Genomic DNA, 17,798 nt, shown 5'->3' on the forward strand with positions numbered 1-17,798 from the left:
GATTACCTAATTCCTAATCTACTGAAGTGAATTACCATGTCTCCAAGCATCACCAACCCGCTGCTCGTCTACCTCAAAACAGTGGGGATGGCCCCACCAGGACTCAACAACCCCGGGAGGATTGCATCTAAAGGTATTCTATCCTGCTTTTTTGTTTGTTTGTTTTTTTAATATATACACACTAGACTGCAGGTTTTACACCTCTTCCATCTGCTGGACAGAGAAATACTGAGAGACTGAAGATGGCACACCAACTTATGTGGCAGTGTCCGTGAAACTTTTCTGTCTCCATCTGCTGGCAGGGAGGCAAAACCCAGGAGTCTGGACTGATCTGGGGTATGATCAGGAACACCAGATCCGTTTAACTGCAACATTTTAAAATACTGATTACCTAAGTCTTAAATCCTAATCTACTGAACTGAATTACAAAATTAACACCTGTTAAAACTTTTACCTTACCAAAATTAATTTTCCAAAATGAAAAACTCCACTAGGCAGATCTGGTGATATAACTGGCTTTCCAATCTCTACAGTTCTGGCTTGAGCTGAATTGTTCACCATTAGTATACAGAACTCTAAAGGTAATGTAGTTTTAAAAAAATCTGGATTCAAGAGTCGCAAAGGCATTTTTTTTTTTTAAAGAAAATCTTATATCTGTTAAGTCTGTACCTGGCTCCAAATGTTTGTCTTCAGTACCCTGCAAAGAAAAAAAAATTAAGAGCAATGAAAATAAAGCGAGCAACACGTATTGCTACCTTATACAAAAATACCTCATGCATACAACCCATGCAATCCTAAACAAAACTGGACTGTGGCTCTCAAGGACCAGATTTGGAGATTCCTGTCTTAGAGAAGAGGTGGCCGATGCTGGGCCCGAAGAGCCAAACAGGTATGGTTTTCAGGCTATCCACAATAAATATGCACTAGAGGTTAGATTCAATAGATGCAGTGCATGCAAATATACCTCATTTCAGAATATCAGTTGGCCACACTTTCTTTAGAGAATCAGTTTAATGGCAACTATTCCGTTAAGACTGAAAGCTAGGACTATCAGGAAGTCTGTATTAACTTCAGTATGAATGGAAATAGCATGTGCACTTTGTATCTTCTCCATAAAATTCAGAGCCCAAAATAATCAGAAGCTGGCAGGCAGCCCACTGTTTATTCAGAAACTGTCAACCAACCACAAGAAGGAACACAAATGTCATATTTGGATCAAACACTGTAACCTACAAGAGAGAAATTACTTACCTGATAATTCTGTTTCTAAGTGTAGATAGATGGACTCAGGACCAATGGGTTATGCTCCCCTGCCAGCAGATGGAGACAGAACAAAGCTGCAAAACTGACTTCACAGTACATATAACCCTACGTGACCTCTGCCCTCCAATATTCTCTTCAAAGGTCACTGAACATTAGCGAAAATACTTGTCTAAAATCATGATTAAAGACTGATAACCGTAACTGTACTCGACCAACCATAACCACTGAACTCTAGTAAGAATATAGATATTGTAATCTAAGAATTGGATGAAGACTTTCCACATAATCCCTTGGATCAGAGGTCCACTGCACGAGAGCACCCATGGCACAGTTTTTGGGCAGCCGAGGGCAGGACACAGAGTCCATATGTCTACACTAAGGAAAACGAAATTAGGTAAGTAATTTCTCCATTTCCAAGCATGTAGCCAAATAGACAAAAAGCTACTCCCGATCAGGGCGGGAGGCTGCCCGTGCAAAGGCTGTGTTCTCTCGGGCCTGAAAATCCAGGTGATAAAACCTGGAGAAGGTGTGCAAAGAGGATGTCGCTGTTTGGCAGATATCGGCAGGAGACAGCAGTTTAACTTCCACCCAGGAAACCGCCTGAGCCCTAGTGGCATGAGTTCTAATATGAGAAGTGGCTTTCCAGCCTTCATGTAGGCTCCCATGATCACGTCCTTAATCCAGCAAGCTATGGTAGCCCGTGAAGCTGGTTCGCGCTGCTTCTTTCCACCATGAAGGACAAACAGGCAGTTTATCTTCCAAATCAATTCGGAGACTTCCAGATAACGCACTAGAAGTCTCTTGACATTCAAATGATGGAGATATTCTTCTGCGTTCTTGAGTTTATCTAGGGATGACCACGAAACGGACTATTCAAATGAAAGACTACCTTGGGCAGAAAGGATGGGACTTTATATAGCTGTAACCCCCTGGAGTCAACCAGAGGAACGGCTCCCGGCGTAACGCCGCCTGCTGCTCAGATGCGACACGCTAAGCATACAGCCCCCAGGAACAGTTTTCAAAGTCAATGAACACAAGACAAGACTGTGCAACAGCCGAAAAGAAGGACCTGACATGAATTCCAGTACCAAATTGAGATTCCACAAGGGAACCGGCAATCTTAAGGGAGACCAAAGATGCTTCGCTCCCTTCAGAAAATGGGTCATGTCAAGATGACCAAACAGGGAGGCCCCATTCACCTCACCCCTGAAACAGGAGCACACCACTACCTGCACCATCAAGGAGTTAAGGGCCAAATCATTATTCAAACTGTCCTGCTTAAACTCCAGAAGAGGGATTTTGACCGCTTGGGGAAGGTCACCACGTTCCTCGCACCTGGCCTCAAATACTCTCCAGACCTGCACAAATGCTAGGGATATGAACTTCCGAGCACATAGTAAGACGACAATTGCCGCTGCAAAATATCCCCGCTTCATTAAGCGAGCCTCTTTAGGGCCAGACCATAAGATAGAATAAGAGTTGGATCTTCGTGAAGGACCAGTCCCTGCACGGTGGGAGTGTGTGCACAACTGCATACCAGACGCCTGGGCCAATCTGGAGCTACTAATAGGATAAGACCCCTGTGATGTTTGATTTTGCGAATGACCATGCCTAGCAGGGGCCATGGAGGGAAGGCATATGGCAACTCTCCTTCCAGTGAAGTCTGGACAAGACAGGGACTACAGATATTTTCTGCCACTGAAGAATCAGCATTGCTGATAGATGCGGCCACCAGGTCGAATGATGGGAGGCCCCCAGCGATCTACTATCAGTTGAAACGCTTTGGTCGACAACACCCACTCTTCTGGATCTAGACTTTCCCTGTTTGGAAAGTCTCCCTGACATCTTTTCCTGCGATGTGGGCGGCTGATATCTGCAGATATATGTCCGCCCACTCCATAAGGAGGTCTATCTCCTGTGTCACTTGCTAGTTGTTGGTTCCTTCCTGGTGGTTGATGTATGCTACAGTTGCGTTGTCCACCACAATATGGACCACTTAACCCTGGAGTCTGTGGCTGGCATGTTTACAGTTCAATCTCACTGCCTGGGCTTCCAGGCAATTGATGTTCAGAGGGCCTCTTCTTCTGCCTAAGTTCCCTGGGCCATCAGTTCCTGATACTGAGCTCCCTAGCCACGAAGACTCATATCTGTCATGAGAATCAGCCAGTAAGACGCCTGCTCAGATGAGCTTCCTGCAATCACCAAGCGGCGTTATAGCTCCCAAGTCCAAGAGACGCTGTAGGGTGCCCCGTACCGCCTCTCGTTTTTCTTGATATACACATGGAGAGATCAGGAACTTGTCCCGTGGGTGATGTGCAAAATCTAAAGCGTAACCTTGACTTATCACAGTAAGGACCCACTAGTCCGACATCAGCTTGGCCCATTCCTTGAAAAGCAATAGTCTGGCTCCCATGACTGGCACTGAGGAACGGACCGGCAGTATCTCATTGTGAGGACTTAGCTCCGGCAGCCGACTGGGAAGTACCGGATCTGCCAAAACGTCTGCCACGAAAGGACTGAGACCACGGCTGTTGCCTGCCGGATCCTGAGCGAAAAAAAGAAGATCCAGTCAACCGCATTGACGAGGTCTGCTACTGCCCCGGAAACGAGACCTAGATGGAAAGGAACCTCTAGCTCTGGGCCTGTCTGGCAGCTTATGAACCTTGTTCTCCCCAGAGATTGGATCATGTCTTCCAAATCCTTGCCAAACAGCAACCTGCCTTTAAAGGGAAGCGAACCGAGCTGGGCCTTGGACGAGACATCTGCTGCCCAATTCCGCAGTCACAAAAGCCTACGCGTGGAGACCACGGATCTAGCCGATGTTCATAACAAATCAGAGAGTGCATCAGCGCTGTAAGTGATAAAAGCTTCCAGACTGCCTGCCTGACTAGCCGCCCCCTCAGAGAGGCAGGCATTGGCCTGGAGCTGCTGGGCCCAAATGAAGCCCCGCACGAAGAGCAAAATTACTGCACATTGTCGTGCGAACCCCCAGCGCAGAGACCTCAAAAACTGATCTGGAGCTCCAATTTTCTGTCCTGTAGGTCCTTGAGAGCCATAGACCCCATGACTGGTATTGTCGTTCTCTTGGTGACGGCAGACACCACTGCATCCACCTTAGGGACGCTCAGCAAATCCAATGCCTCCTCCGGTACAGGATGTAGCTTGTCCGCTTTACTGACCTTCAACCCAAAGTCTGGGGTGTCCCATTTTTTAAAAAGCAGATCCGTCGCCAAGAAACAGAAAGGAAAGGAAACAGCAGGACCCCTGAGGCCCAGCAAGACTGGATCCATAGCTCCCAGCTGAGACTCAGTCAGCAGGGTTTCCAATCCCTAACTCCTCCAGGATGGCCGGAATAAGCAGAGTCAATTCATCTTTCTTAAAAAGGCGAACCACCTTCGGATCATTACCTTCCATAACCCGAGCCCCTCTGCTCATGTCCTGCTGTGGATCTGTGTCCCATCGCCCCCCTGGAGGGCTTGGGGTGCGGATCTAGGTCGTCCTGGGAGGTGAAGTCTGAATCCGTCCCCACTGGCATAGATTGCAAGGGCCTTTTGTCTTTGTGGGGCTCCGACCCTCCTTAATTTTTTGTGCAGAAGCTGAAAAGCTGTTTTGTCCTGTTTCTTTCCTGCCTTTTTGGCTTTAAAGGCCTTGTGCATCAGGAGCACAAACTCAGACGAGAAGGAGGAATCAGAAAAGGAATCATTAGACCCCTCAGGGCGATCCTCTGTGGCAGGAGAGTCCAGGCCTGCTGGTACATCCCCCCCTGGGATAATCTGTTGTGGAGAGAGAGGGTGGAAAAAACACCTCCCCCATCGCAGTCCATGTGGCCACCTGAAGATTACCCAAAATGGATATACAGTTTGATATCCATGCAGATAACGTTCTTTTTGTCACAGGATGCCCCTGTGCGTTTGGATTGAATGAAAAAGTTGTGAAGGGCGATTGGGTGAAAGCATGCGTTTTATGTAGTACACTAGTGCACATTTGCAATCCAAGGTGTGTAACATTTTCTCATTAGGATTAGCATGAGGTCTTGGATGGAACGTGGGTAAGGTGATGGTCTGGTTAATGTGGAAACTGGAGATCACCTTTGGCAGAAATTTAGGGTGAGTGCACAGGGTCACCTTGTCATGGTGAAATTGCAGATAAGGAGGGTAGTGAACCAAAGCTTGTAATTCACCAACTCTCCTTGCGGAAGTTAAAGCAACCAGGAAAAGCACCTTCCAGGAGATAGCGAAGGTGACAAATGTCCAAAGGGCGAAAGCATCAGATGTTCGAGAATAATATTAACGTCCCACAGAACCAGCAGTTTGCATACAGGTGGACAGAGGTGTAATACTCCTTTCATAAATCTGGATACTAAGATATGACATGAAATAGGTTCTCCAATTAGAGGTGTGTGATAAGCGGCTATAGCGCTTAAATGTATTCGTAGCGAGGAGGTAGCAAGGCCCTTGCTGTAAAGCAGATTGAGATGAGAGAAGTCGTTCAGGCGGGCAAGTTAATGGGTCAATACCCAATGATGTACACCAGGAAGTGTAGAGAGACAACTTTCTCTGTAATTTAGTCTGGTTGACAGTTTCCTGGAGGACAACAATATGTCTTGAAGGGTAGGAGAAATGCTTAAGCGGTGGTAAGCGAGCCTTTCAATCTCCATGCCATGAGGTGTAGGGATGAATGAAGAGGATGCAATAGTGTTCCCTTGTCCTGGGTGAGAAGATGTGGACTGTTGCCCAGGAGAATTGGGTTGCGGATTGATAGGCGTAGTAGGTAACTGTACCATGGTTGTCATGGCCATGCTGGCGTGACTAGGATCAGATCTGCTTGGTCCTCTAAGCATCTCTGGATCGTGCGAGAAATGAGTGGTATCAGAGGGAATGCATAGAGTAGGTCGTTGACCAATCTATGAGAAAGGCGTCTGGAGCTAGTCAGAGGGCTCAGGTAAACAGAGCAAAAGTTTTCTAGTTTCTTGTTGCTCTCTGTTGCAAACAGATCGACTGCAGGGAGACCCCACGTTGCGAAAATTTGAGTTACCTCTGGATTCAGCTCCCATTCATGTGGATGAAAAATTCTGCTGAGCTTGTCTGCTCTGAAATTGTGAATCCCTGGCAGATAAGTTGCCTGTAGTGAGATGGATCTTTGGTGAGCCCACTTTAGTATTTGAACTGCCTTCTTGCAGAGGTTCCATGAACCAGACCCTCCCTTTGTTTATATAGAACATAGTCACTTGGTTGTCTGTGTGTAGTGCATGTTCGTTCGAGGTCCATAGACCCTATGTTTGGAATGTTTCCAGATGAGCTCCACGTCCCCTCTGGGAGATGCATCTATGGTGAGTATCACCTGATGTCGAAGGGGTTTCGGTGGGGAACCCGTTGAAAGCATTAGTGGGAGCAACCACCATTGTAGGTCCCGCTTCATGCTGCTGGTCAAGTAAACTGGTGTGGACAATTGGAGTTTTGGACCCCATTGTAGGCAGCGCATACGAAGACATGTGTGTGGAACCACGTAAATGGTTGCCGCCATGTGTCCCAGAACAATGAGGACTTGTCGAGCTGGTATTGTTGCACTGTGAAGTAGAGTTGTAGAGTGTGGAGAGAACTAATGCTCTCAGGTGAGGTAGGAAAGCCTTGTCTTGGATTGTATCGATACAGGCTCCTATGAATTGTAAATTTTGAGTGGGTTCCAGCTTAGACTTCTCTTAATTGATCAGAAGTCCAAGATTGTCTAGGCAAGAAATTGTTCGTAGAAGATTTGTCCGTAGTAGCGCTGGATTGGATGCTACTAGGAGCCAATCGTCTAGATAGGAGAATATTTGCACCCCCTATTGAAGGTGCGCCACCGCCACTGCCATGCATTTGATGAAAACCCTGAGGGCCGAAGCCAAGCCAAATGGAAGAACCTTGTACTGGAAATGATGGTTGACCACCTGAAAACAAAGGTAACACCAGGAACTGGGGTGCATCGGTATGTGAGTATAAACATCTTTCAAGTCCACTGAGCACATCCAGTCCCCAGGTTAAAGAAATGGAAGAATAGACTTGAGAGAAGTCATTTTGAACTTCTCCTTGTGGAGGTGTTTGTTGCGGGAACATAGGTCCAGAATTAGACGTAAACCTCCTGATTTCTTGGGAATAAAATCCCTGATGAAATCCCCGAGAAGGTAGCTCCTGGATGCAGTGATTCTGCAGGAGAATTTGGATTTCTTGTAGGATAAGTTCCTTGTGAGTTATGAATGGTTTCTGAGGAACCCAGTGTGGGAGGGATGAGAAATTGAGGGCATAGTCCTGCTGTATTATTGATAAGACCCATTGATCTGACGTAAGTTGGTTCCAGACTGGAAGACAGTTGGACAACCTTCCTCCGACAGGTGGTGACTGCAGCTTTATAATCTTTAAAAAATCGACTGGGCCTTTGTGGGTTGAGGATCAGATTGCTGCCCTGGCTGTCTAGGATTTCTAGTACGCTGGTGAGGTGGCTGCTGCCGATAAGCCTGTTGCCTTGATGGCTGATTGTACTGAGTCATAGTAGGTGTAAGGCTGCTGTCCCTGAGGTCTGGGTTGCCTTTACGCCTTGGCGAGGGAGGGGAGGTGTCCTGCTGGGGCAGATGAGGTATGGTCCTATACTGGTCCTCCACCAAAGAGAGGGAAAGTATATCCAAGATTTGGGACATCGCTTGAGATGCTTGAGTCCCTTGGTCATCTCTATGGGGGTGCCTAGGTGGCACAGCCGCCCTGAGGATATCAGAGTCAAGCCCCCCAAGATCGAACAAGGACACGCTCTTCCACAGGTGAAGGCTTGAGATGTTTTTTGTACAGGTTCCTGGAGACATGGAGATTCTTCTACACCTGGTCACTGATAAGTCTGAGAACTCTGGACCAGAAGATCTAGAAGATCCTGAAATGGAGATGTGCTCTTCGTCTGAGAAGACTAGGTCCAACTTCGGAAGGATGCCCCCCCTCTAGACACTGGCGTTGGGGCCAACACCTTAGAGGAGTCTTCTCTATAGTGGGATGGAGGGTCCTGCGAAGAGCTGCAATGTACTCGCATCGATGGGTCCACCAGCACGGTCCCTTACATCAAGGCATCATTGTGCTTCGGCTATTTGTGTCTCGTGTATAGGTGTCTCATGTACTTGAGTGTTTTGACTCAGGCGCATATATGGAGTGTTGCTTGCATCCACATTCAGGCGATGTATCTGTCCGGCGCGATGCCTCAGCAGAGTGCTTTGATGGTCCTGCGTCGGCGGGCACCAGACATCTCCTGATGCTTTTTGCATCTTGGGAAGGTGCAAAGGGTCGGGCCTCTTACTGTCCATCTGAGGCTGCGCTGGTGGTCCCACTAAGGAAGCCCTCTTCGAAGGCCTGGGGCGGTCCAATCTAGGTCCCGGGGAGGAGTGAGCAGACAGGCACTCCAACGCCAGGGAATAGGATCCGGAGTTGCCCTCTGAGGCGTGCCATCTTGAAAGCGCACTGCTTCTGGGCCCAGGAGGGATATGCATCCACAGTCCCTGCAGTTGGCCATGTCATGCTTCGGGTCCAGGCACAAATTGTGCCTGTCCGTCACCAACATCTTGCCACATTGACAAAACTTGAATCCCGGCAGCCTAGGAGGCATACTGTGCAATGATGATCCGAGAGGAGTCTAGTGGCTCTGTCAGTTAAGGGAAGCTCCACTTCGGCCATCCTAGAAGATATCCCCGGACAGCATTGGCTAATTCAGCCTTATCTGCGGGAAAAAGAAAAGCTATCTGAAGGGTGGCAGAGGCTTCTCTTCATGCTCCTGAGGGTGAGGGAAATGGACTACCAGTTGTTCCCCCCAGCGTGGCTCAGCATATATCTACGAGCATTTAAGGGTCTCCAATCCCTGCTCGGCCTCTAAAACCAGGAGGGATGGTCCCTCCAAAAACCTCCTCCATCTGCTGGAGACAAATACTGAGGAGCTGCAGGTGGCACACCAGGTTAAGAGGCAAACTTTGTTTCTATCTGCTGGAAGGGAGGTAAAACCCAGGAATCTGGACTGATCTAGGTACATACAGGGAACCAAAGTTATCAAATTAAAATTGTTCTTACCTGCTAATTTTCGTTCCTGTAATACCACAGATCAGTCCAGAAAAGTGGGTTGTGTATCCCTACCAGCAGATGGAAGAGAACAATTAGAACTTTGGGCACTGCTACATAACGAGTGCCACCTGCAGTCGCTCAGTATTGGTCTGTACCCAAGCCCACACTAACAGAACTAGCAGCCAAGGTTGAAACCCAAACAAAAAAACGACAACCTGCGGCCTCAGACTCAAACTGCTCCATCGAGTAACTGTCAACACGGAGCTCCGTAATTAAAAAAAAAACCACAACAAAAAAAAAAAAAACACAGCAAATCGTAAAGCAATGCAGTTTTTCGGTATTGGAGAAAGGGGTGGGCCTCTGGACTGATCTGTGGTATTACAGGAATGAAAATTAGCAGGTAAGAACCAATTTTCATTTCCTGAACATACCCAGATCAGTCCAGAAAAGTGGGATGCACCCAAGCCACCCTACACTGGGCGGGAAACCGAATGACCCGCACGCAATACACTTTCAAAGGACAATTCATCAGCTTTAACGTCCAAGCGATAATGTTTAGTGAAAGAATGTAAAGACCACACTGCCGCCCTACAAATCTCCTGAGGCGACACTCCACCCAAGAGGTCGCTTGTGCCCTGGTTGAGTGTGCTCTGAGACCCAACGGCACTTGACGCCCTCGGGAAATGTAGGCGGAGCAGATGGCTTCCTCAATCCAATGAGAGATGGTCGCCTTAGACCGCTTGTCACCCTGTTTGTGCCCCCTAAACAGGAGAAACAAGTGATCCAAACATCGGAAATTAGTAACCTCCAGGTAGAGCAGCAAAATACACTGGATATCCAATAGATGAAGGTCCCTGCCCTGAAAGGAATCCTGAGCCCAGTGCGGAAAACCGGGAAGATCCACCGCCTGATTGACATGGAAGGCCGAAACCACTTTGGGAAGGAACGAGGGAACCGTGCGCAGGGAAATTCTTTAGTCAGAAATCCGAAAAAAAGATCACGGCACGACAATGCCTGCAATTCCGAAATCCGGCGGGCCGAGCAAATAGCCACCAAAAACACTGTTTTTAAAGTCAGATCCTTCAACGAAGCAGAGGGCTCGGTGGGTCCAGACACGCTGGTGTGTTCCTGGCTCACGGGAATTCTTCTGTACACCTTTCCTCCGTGACCCCTCTTCGGTTGACTTTTGTCGCATCGAACTCCACCCCGGCAGGGTGGTTCTGGTGGCGCCGGAGTGGCCGCTTCGCCCATGGTTTGAGGATCTGATTCGCCTGGCCCTAGAGGGTCCGTTGCAACTCGCTCATCTACCGCAGGGCTTTGCACAGCGCCCGGAAAACTAGATTAAAACTCCAAGTGGGAAATAAAGGCCGGACAGGCGGATGCAGATGTTTAACCCCTTTGAGAAAGCGAGCAATATCCGGATGGACAGCTAGCGACACACCATTCAACCGACCCCGCAAGGCGCCCAACGCTGCCACCTGAACTCGAAGGGAATTAAACGCTAACCCCCTAGCGAGTCCTTGCTGCAAAAATTCAAGCACCCGGATGACATCCACTTTCGGAATCTTCAGCAGGTCCAGCATCTCTGACAACAGCGGGTAGAGCTTTTCCATCGCCCTACCCACCTTTAAGCCTGCAGCCGGAGTATCCCACTCGCGGGTCACCAGCTTTCAGACTTTTAGGCAGTGGAAAAGCTGTTGATGGTCCCCGAATACCATCCAGAACTGGATTAACCTCTTCATTATCGGAATCCTCGAGTAACCTTAAGATCGAGGACATCCAGTACCTGGGGAATAAGCGGACAAAGCTCATATTGCTTAAACAGGCGACAGCAGTAGGATCATCACCCTCCACCGGAGGGAGGTCATCCCATCAGGATCATCCGTATCAGTGTCCACCGGATCAGGATTCTGGTCCGGATCCGCACCCGGTAGCTGCGCAGATTAGACCCCCAGACTCTGAACTGTCGCTGTCCCTGCCCCAAAACCTGGGTCATGGGGATCCCCGCGACCATCCCCCCCCCCCCAGGACGAGAGCGGACTACCGGGCGCTGCAGGACATCCCTGCTTCAGAAGGGGCTCAGAGGGATCCCCAGCGCTCCTGGGTCTCTTTAAGAAAGTCTGTCTCCGTGCCAAAAAGGCCTGATGCATCAACAAGATTAACTCTGGGGAAAAATCTCCTGCACCTACCTCCCCATCTGGGGGGTCCTGTAGGGCCGATTCCCCAGTCCCCAATATCGGATCTACTGCCATAGGAAACAAAGTGGGAGGGGGGAATCCTCTTCTTGCTCATGTCGCAGTCACCCCTTTTCTGGACTGATCTGGGTATGTTCAGGAACTTAGTTTTTCATGTGCTCTAGTCCTACTAGCTAACAGAGATCCTACTACAATAAATGCAGTACACCACAAGAGTCTTTTTTGCATGAAAGACTAAAACAGAAGAGACTCAAACAGCAGTACTCTCATAGCCTGTTTAAGCCCAACGGTTTAAACAGGCTACATATCTATGAAATGTATTTACAGCCACATAATTTGGAATATGCATACCGCAGTTTTAACTTTTCTGGGTTCATCTTTAATGGCACGACATTCTGGAGAGGTCTCCAAGGTATCATCATGTTCACTAGTCGGCTCTGAAAGTTCCCTCATTTCATCATCATCAGCATTTTCTTTATCATCAGACGGCGAGTCAGGATTTGTATCAGGATTGCTTTCCTGTGCACAATCTACAGAGTCATTATCCATGCCAGTTTCGTCTATAACACTAATATCCATCATGTCAATATCCTGCAAAGGATCCAAACTGGCTTCAATATCCTCCTGTAAAAGGAAAAAAAGAGGTCATGTTAACATGATTTCACCACCAAACCTTCTCTCCCACCTTAAATTTGAGATTTACCTGTCCATCACCAGAATCCTCTTCTAGTCCATTATCATCGCCACCCTCTTCTTCAGTCTTCCGACCTAACAGGATTTAAAGGCAAGTCAGCAAACCGTAAACATTCTCATCTGAGAAAACATTTTATTACACACAAAACTACATGCTATACTTTAGCTGAGATTCAACACTTTTCCAAAGGAAAAAAAATTGTCTCCTCTACCTAAAAAGAAAATAAAATTAAAAAACAAAAAACATGATTAAATAGTGAAGGAGTAGCTCTAGTGGTCAGAGCAGAGGGATCCAAACAAAAGACAGGGTTCAAATCCCACTGCTGCTCCTTGTAATCTTGGACAAGTTACTTTACCCCCCCAATTGCCTCAGGTACAAACTTAAGATTGTACATCCTCTGGGGATAGGGAAATATCCACAGTACCTGAATGTTATCTGCTTTGAAAGTGCTTGAAAAGCAGAATATAACTCAAAATAAAAATATTTAACTATGCAACTCTTCAAAGCAGCTATCTTCACGTGCCAAAATTGCAAGAGGTAGAGCTTGGGGAGCTTCCCACACGCCAAGGCAACAGTCATTACTGCACTGGGACTAAAGTCAAAGACATTTTCCTGCCGCCAAACCCTGAACCTACAGGCTCTATGGTCAACTAATATCTATATTCTGTCACAGTCCTCAGTCTCTGAAGAGAGCAGCCTAATTTTTATAATGGCTAAAATGCCACATCCCTGTAAGCAGTTTAATGCCAAGGGAGAAAACATGCCAGAAAGGCAAGATCAGGATGATATGAAGTTGAGGGGAAAAAGATAACTGTCCTTTTGTGAGCCTCTCAGGTCCTGGTACTGCAAGAGTAGGGAGCAAAGCTACCCCCCGAGATATTCCTCTCAAACATGGTTAAGTAGACCACTTGACTGCAGGAGGGAGAATCACTCATCTCAGGAGCTCCTCCAATCCATTCCATCTCCCACAGCTCACAGCACATGTGGGATGCAGGTCCATCTGCTGGAGACAATACTTGTAGGCTGTCAGCATGGTTGCATAATAATCAGCAAGCCTGTCTTCATCTGCTGATGGGAGTGTATAACCCATGTGTAATGGACTGGCTTGAACATAGAAAACAGTTTTTCAAATGGAAAAGATGCTCTTTTGTAGCTTAAGTTTTCCTTACCTATTACATTTCTTTTCCATAAGAAAAAAACTTAACTTGACAAGGACAGCATTGGTGTAGCAGGACACTATTACATCCATAATTTCCTCCCCTGTTAATTTCCATTAGTCCTGCTACGGCAAGTGGGTTATTTCCCCCTACTAGCAGATGGAGGCAGATAAAACTGGTTTTGTCCTGTGACAACACTGGAGGTGGCGCTAGCAGTGACAATCCAGTATCCCGACAAAGCTTTGTATCAGACTCCATCTATCAACAAGTAAACAAGTTCAAACAAACTAGAAAACAGAACTGCCTACTTGCAACATAACACAAAGAAAAGAAGCTTAAAATTAAGAGACTTAAGATATTCAACCAGATGCCAAAACTAGAACAGTCACAGTTTCTCTTCCTGAGTGGGTCCTGGACATATGTAGCAGGACTAATGGAAAGGAAATTAACAGGTAATTAAAATTCTCCTTCCATCTCGTCCTGTAACACCAGTCCGGCCATAAAAAGTGGGAAGTATCAAAGCCTCATCTATTTGCACGGGAGGAAGTAGGAGACGCCTGAAGGACCCATGCACCATAAGCCACATCCTTCTGCACCAGCATATCAGGCTGATACCTTACAAAACTTACAAAAGTACAAAGAGAAAAATCAATGGACACCCTGCAAGTCAGCCGGCTCAAGTGCGTGCACTTCCATCCAAGATGTCAACTGGGCCCTGGTGGAGTGCATATGCACCATGCCGGATACTTCTGGCCCTTCAGCAAATAAGCCAAATCAATCATCTCCTTTACCCTGCAAGACACGAGAGGCTGCGTCACCTTTACGTGAACCTCCCCAAAAAAGGACAACCTATTCAATTTGCAGAAGGCATTAGGGACCTCCAAGTACCTTAATATAAGCCTCCGCATGTCCAAAAATCTGATGGACACATACTCCTCCCGAGAGGATGGCAGGGACAGCAGCTGATTAATATGGTAGACATTTGTTGGAGTGTTTGCAACCACTGTGCTTTCAAACCTCACGGCAAACGTCTCATTCGTAGTCTTGTTAGCAACACTACATAATGCCTGCCAACCGTCGTCCTGAGACAGCTTATCAGTTGTAAGTGTTGCTGCCTATTTTTGGGCAGAAATGCTCGTTCAGATGGAGTCTATTGATGCTCTAATTAACTGTACAGTGCAGGCTGGTTGGAGGACTGATTTTTCGTAATTGATTAGGAAGCAGGAAAATTGGTTCATACCTGCTAATTTTCATTCCTGTAGTACCACGGATGAGTCCAGACTGCTGGGTTTTGCCTCCCTTCCAGCAAATGGACACAGTTTCACAGGCACCACCTCTTAACCTGGTGTCACCTGCTGCTCCTCAGCATTTACTCTTACCCAAGCAGAACAATCTTATAGACTAAGCTACTTATGAATTAACCTAACTTTTATCCCCCCGAACGAGCAGAGGATGTAGAACGAAACTGACAATTGAAACCAGGAACTTCCTTAAAACAAATATGAAAAGTCTATGCCATTCTTCAGAAAAGGCTAGAGAAAATAGTACAGTTCGAGCAGACTACACCTCCCCTAACCCCTTCATTTGGCGGGTGGATGGACTGATCCATGGTACTACAGGAACGAACATTTGCAGGCAAGAACCAACATACATAAGAACATAAGAAAATGCCATACTAGGTCAGACCAAAGGTCCATCAAGCCCAGCATCCTGTTTCCAACAGTGGCCAATCCAGGCCATAAGAACCTGGCAAGTACCCAAAAACTAGGTCTATTCCATGTTACCATTGCTAATGGCAGTGGCTATTCTCTAAGTGAACTTAATAGCAGGTAATGGACTTCTCCAAGAACTTATCCAATCCTTTTTTAAAACACAGCTATACTAACTGCACTAACCACATCCTCTGGCAACAAATTCCAGAGGAATTGTGCGTTGAGTAAAAAAGAACTTTCTCCGATTAGTTTTAAATGTGCCCCATGCTAACTTCATGGAGTGCCCCCTAGTCTATTATCCGAAAGAGTAAATAACCGATTCACATCTACCAGTTCTAGTCCTCTCAATTTTAAACATCTCTATCATATCTCCCATCAGCTGTCTCTTCTCCAAGCTGAAAAGTCCTAACCTCTTTATTCTTTCCTCATAGGGAAGCTGTTCCATTCCCCTTATTTTGGTCGCCCTTCTCTGTACCTTCTCCATCGCAATTATATCTTTTTTGAGATGCGGCAACCAGAATTGTACACAGTATTCAAGGTGCGGTCTCACCATGGAGCGATACAGAAGCATTATGACATTTTCCTTTTATTCACCATTCCCTTTCTAATAATTCTCAGCATTCTGTTTGCTTTTTTGACTGCCGCAGCACACTGAACCGACTATTTCAATGTGTTATCCACTATGACGCCTAGATCTCTTTCTTGGGTTGTAGTACCTAATATGGAACCCAACATTGTGTAATTATAGCATGGGTTATTTTTCCCTATATGCATCACCTTGCACTTATCCAATTTTCCTTACCCCGTATGTACCCAGATCAGTCCAGACTCCTGGGATGTACCCAAGCTCTCCTAATTAGGATGGGACCGAGAGCCCTATTTGGACGACATTGGCCCCAAAATTACCAGCGTCCAAATGCTAGACTTCCAAATGGTAGTGTTGAGCAAAAAAGGGTGTAAAGATTCACAGGTAACCAGCTGGCATTCCGTCCAAGAAGCCGCCTGCGCTTGAGTAGAATGAGCTTTCAGATCTTCTGGGACTAAACGACCATGACATATATGCTGATGCAATGGCCTCCTTCAATCAAGGAGAGACAGTGGCTTTAGATACCTTCTGTCCTTTCTTCTTGCTATGCCATAAGACAAAGACGTGATCCAATAAACGGAATCCAATGGTAGCCTCCAAATAGTGCAACATGGCCCGTCTGACTTAAGACGCTTCAGTTCTCTAGAATGAGGAGCCTTCACTCATAAGAACATACCATGCTAGGTCAGACCAAGGGTCCATCAAGCCCAGCATCCTGTTTCCAACAGTGGCCAATCCAGGTCATAAAAACCTGGCAAGTACCCAAAAACTAAGTCTATTCAGTGTTACTGTTGCTAGTAACAGTCAACTTAATTAATAGCCATTAATGGACTTCTCCTCCAAGAACTTATCCAATCCTTTTTTAAACACAGCTATACTAACTGCATTAACCACATCCTCTGGCAATAAATTCCAGAGTTTAATTGTGTGTTGAGTGAAAAAGAACTTTTTCCAATTAGTTTTAAAATGTGCCACATGCTAGCTTCATGGAGTGGCCCCTAGTCTTATCTGAAAGAGTAAATAACCGATTCACATCTACCTGTTCTAGACCTCTCATGATTTTAAACACCTCTATCATATCTCTCCCCCCCCCCCCCCCCCAGCCATCTCTTTTCCAAGTTAAAAAGTCCAATCCTCTTTAGTCTTACTTCATAGGGGAACTGTTCCATTCCCCTTATTTTGGTTGCCCTTTTCTGTACCTTCTCCATCGCAATTATATCTTTTTTCAGATGCGGCGACCAGAGCGATACAGAGGCATTATGACATTTTCCATTTTATTCACCATTCCCTTTCTAATAATTTCCAACATTTTGTTTGCTTTTTTGACTGCTGCAACACACTAAACAGACAATTTCAATGTGTTATCCACTATGACAGTCTCAACACCAGGCATCGCGCGCCGCAGGGGTGCGACAAAGGGGCTCTCCCCTTTGTGCAAACATTTGTGTATATGTAAAAATGTATTTCTATGTTTCCTTTGTTAACTAAGCTGTTTCATTGTATTCGACTAAGGAATTTTTTCCTGCTTTTCCTGTTTCACTGTAAACCGGCATGATTTGCGTTTAATGCAAGAATGTCGGTATATAAAAGTTAAAACAAAAAAAAAAAATGACGCCTAGATCTCTTTCTTGGATGGTAGCTCCTAATATGGAATCTAACTGTGTAACTATAGCTTGGGTTATTTTTCCCTATATGCATCACCTTGCACTTGTCCACATTAAATTTCATCTGCCATTTGGATGCCCAATCTTCCAGTCTTGCAAGGTCCTCCTGTAATGTATCACAATCTGCTTGTGATTTAACTACTCTAAACAATTTTGTATTAGCAAATTTGATTACCCTCACTCGTATTTCTTTCCAGATCATTTATAAATATATTGAAAAGTAAGGGTCCCAATATAGATCTGAGGCACTCCACTGCCCACTCCCTTCCACTGAGAAAATTGTCCATCTAATCCTACTCTGTTTCCTGTCTTTTAGCCAGTTTGTAATCCACAAAAGGACATCGCCATCTATCCCATGACTTTTCACTTTTCCTAGAAGCCTCTCATGAGGAACTTTGTCAAACACCTTCTGAAAATCCAAGTACACCTCATCTATCGGTTCACCTTTATCCACATTTATTAACTCC

The 17,798-nt window shown here is 46.2% G+C and overlaps 1 protein-coding gene across 10 annotated transcripts in view; it reads right to left on the reverse strand.

Moving 5' to 3' along the window:
- LOC115096379 (scaffold attachment factor B2-like) overlaps nt 1–17,798 on the reverse strand; it is a 184,515-nt gene that overhangs the window by 150,624 nt on the left and 16,093 nt on the right. For all 10 annotated transcript variants that reach the window (XR_003858057.1, XR_003858056.1, XM_029610892.1 and 7 more), the window contains exons 3-5: nt 12,222–12,286; nt 11,870–12,142; nt 670–697 (exon numbers count right to left, since the gene is read on the reverse strand). Coding sequence is in view for 8 of the 10 variants with exons in the window: in XM_029610892.1 (XP_029466752.1) it covers nt 670–697; nt 11,870–12,142; nt 12,222–12,286 (366 nt within the window). In the remaining 2 variants the exon portion in view is untranslated. The remainder of the gene's footprint in view (nt 1–669; nt 698–11,869; nt 12,143–12,221; nt 12,287–17,798) is intronic.

Source organism: Rhinatrema bivittatum, chromosome 8 (genome assembly GCF_901001135.1).
Source record: "Rhinatrema bivittatum chromosome 8, aRhiBiv1.1, whole genome shotgun sequence".
Taxonomy (NCBI): Eukaryota; Metazoa; Chordata; class Amphibia; order Gymnophiona; family Rhinatrematidae; genus Rhinatrema; species Rhinatrema bivittatum.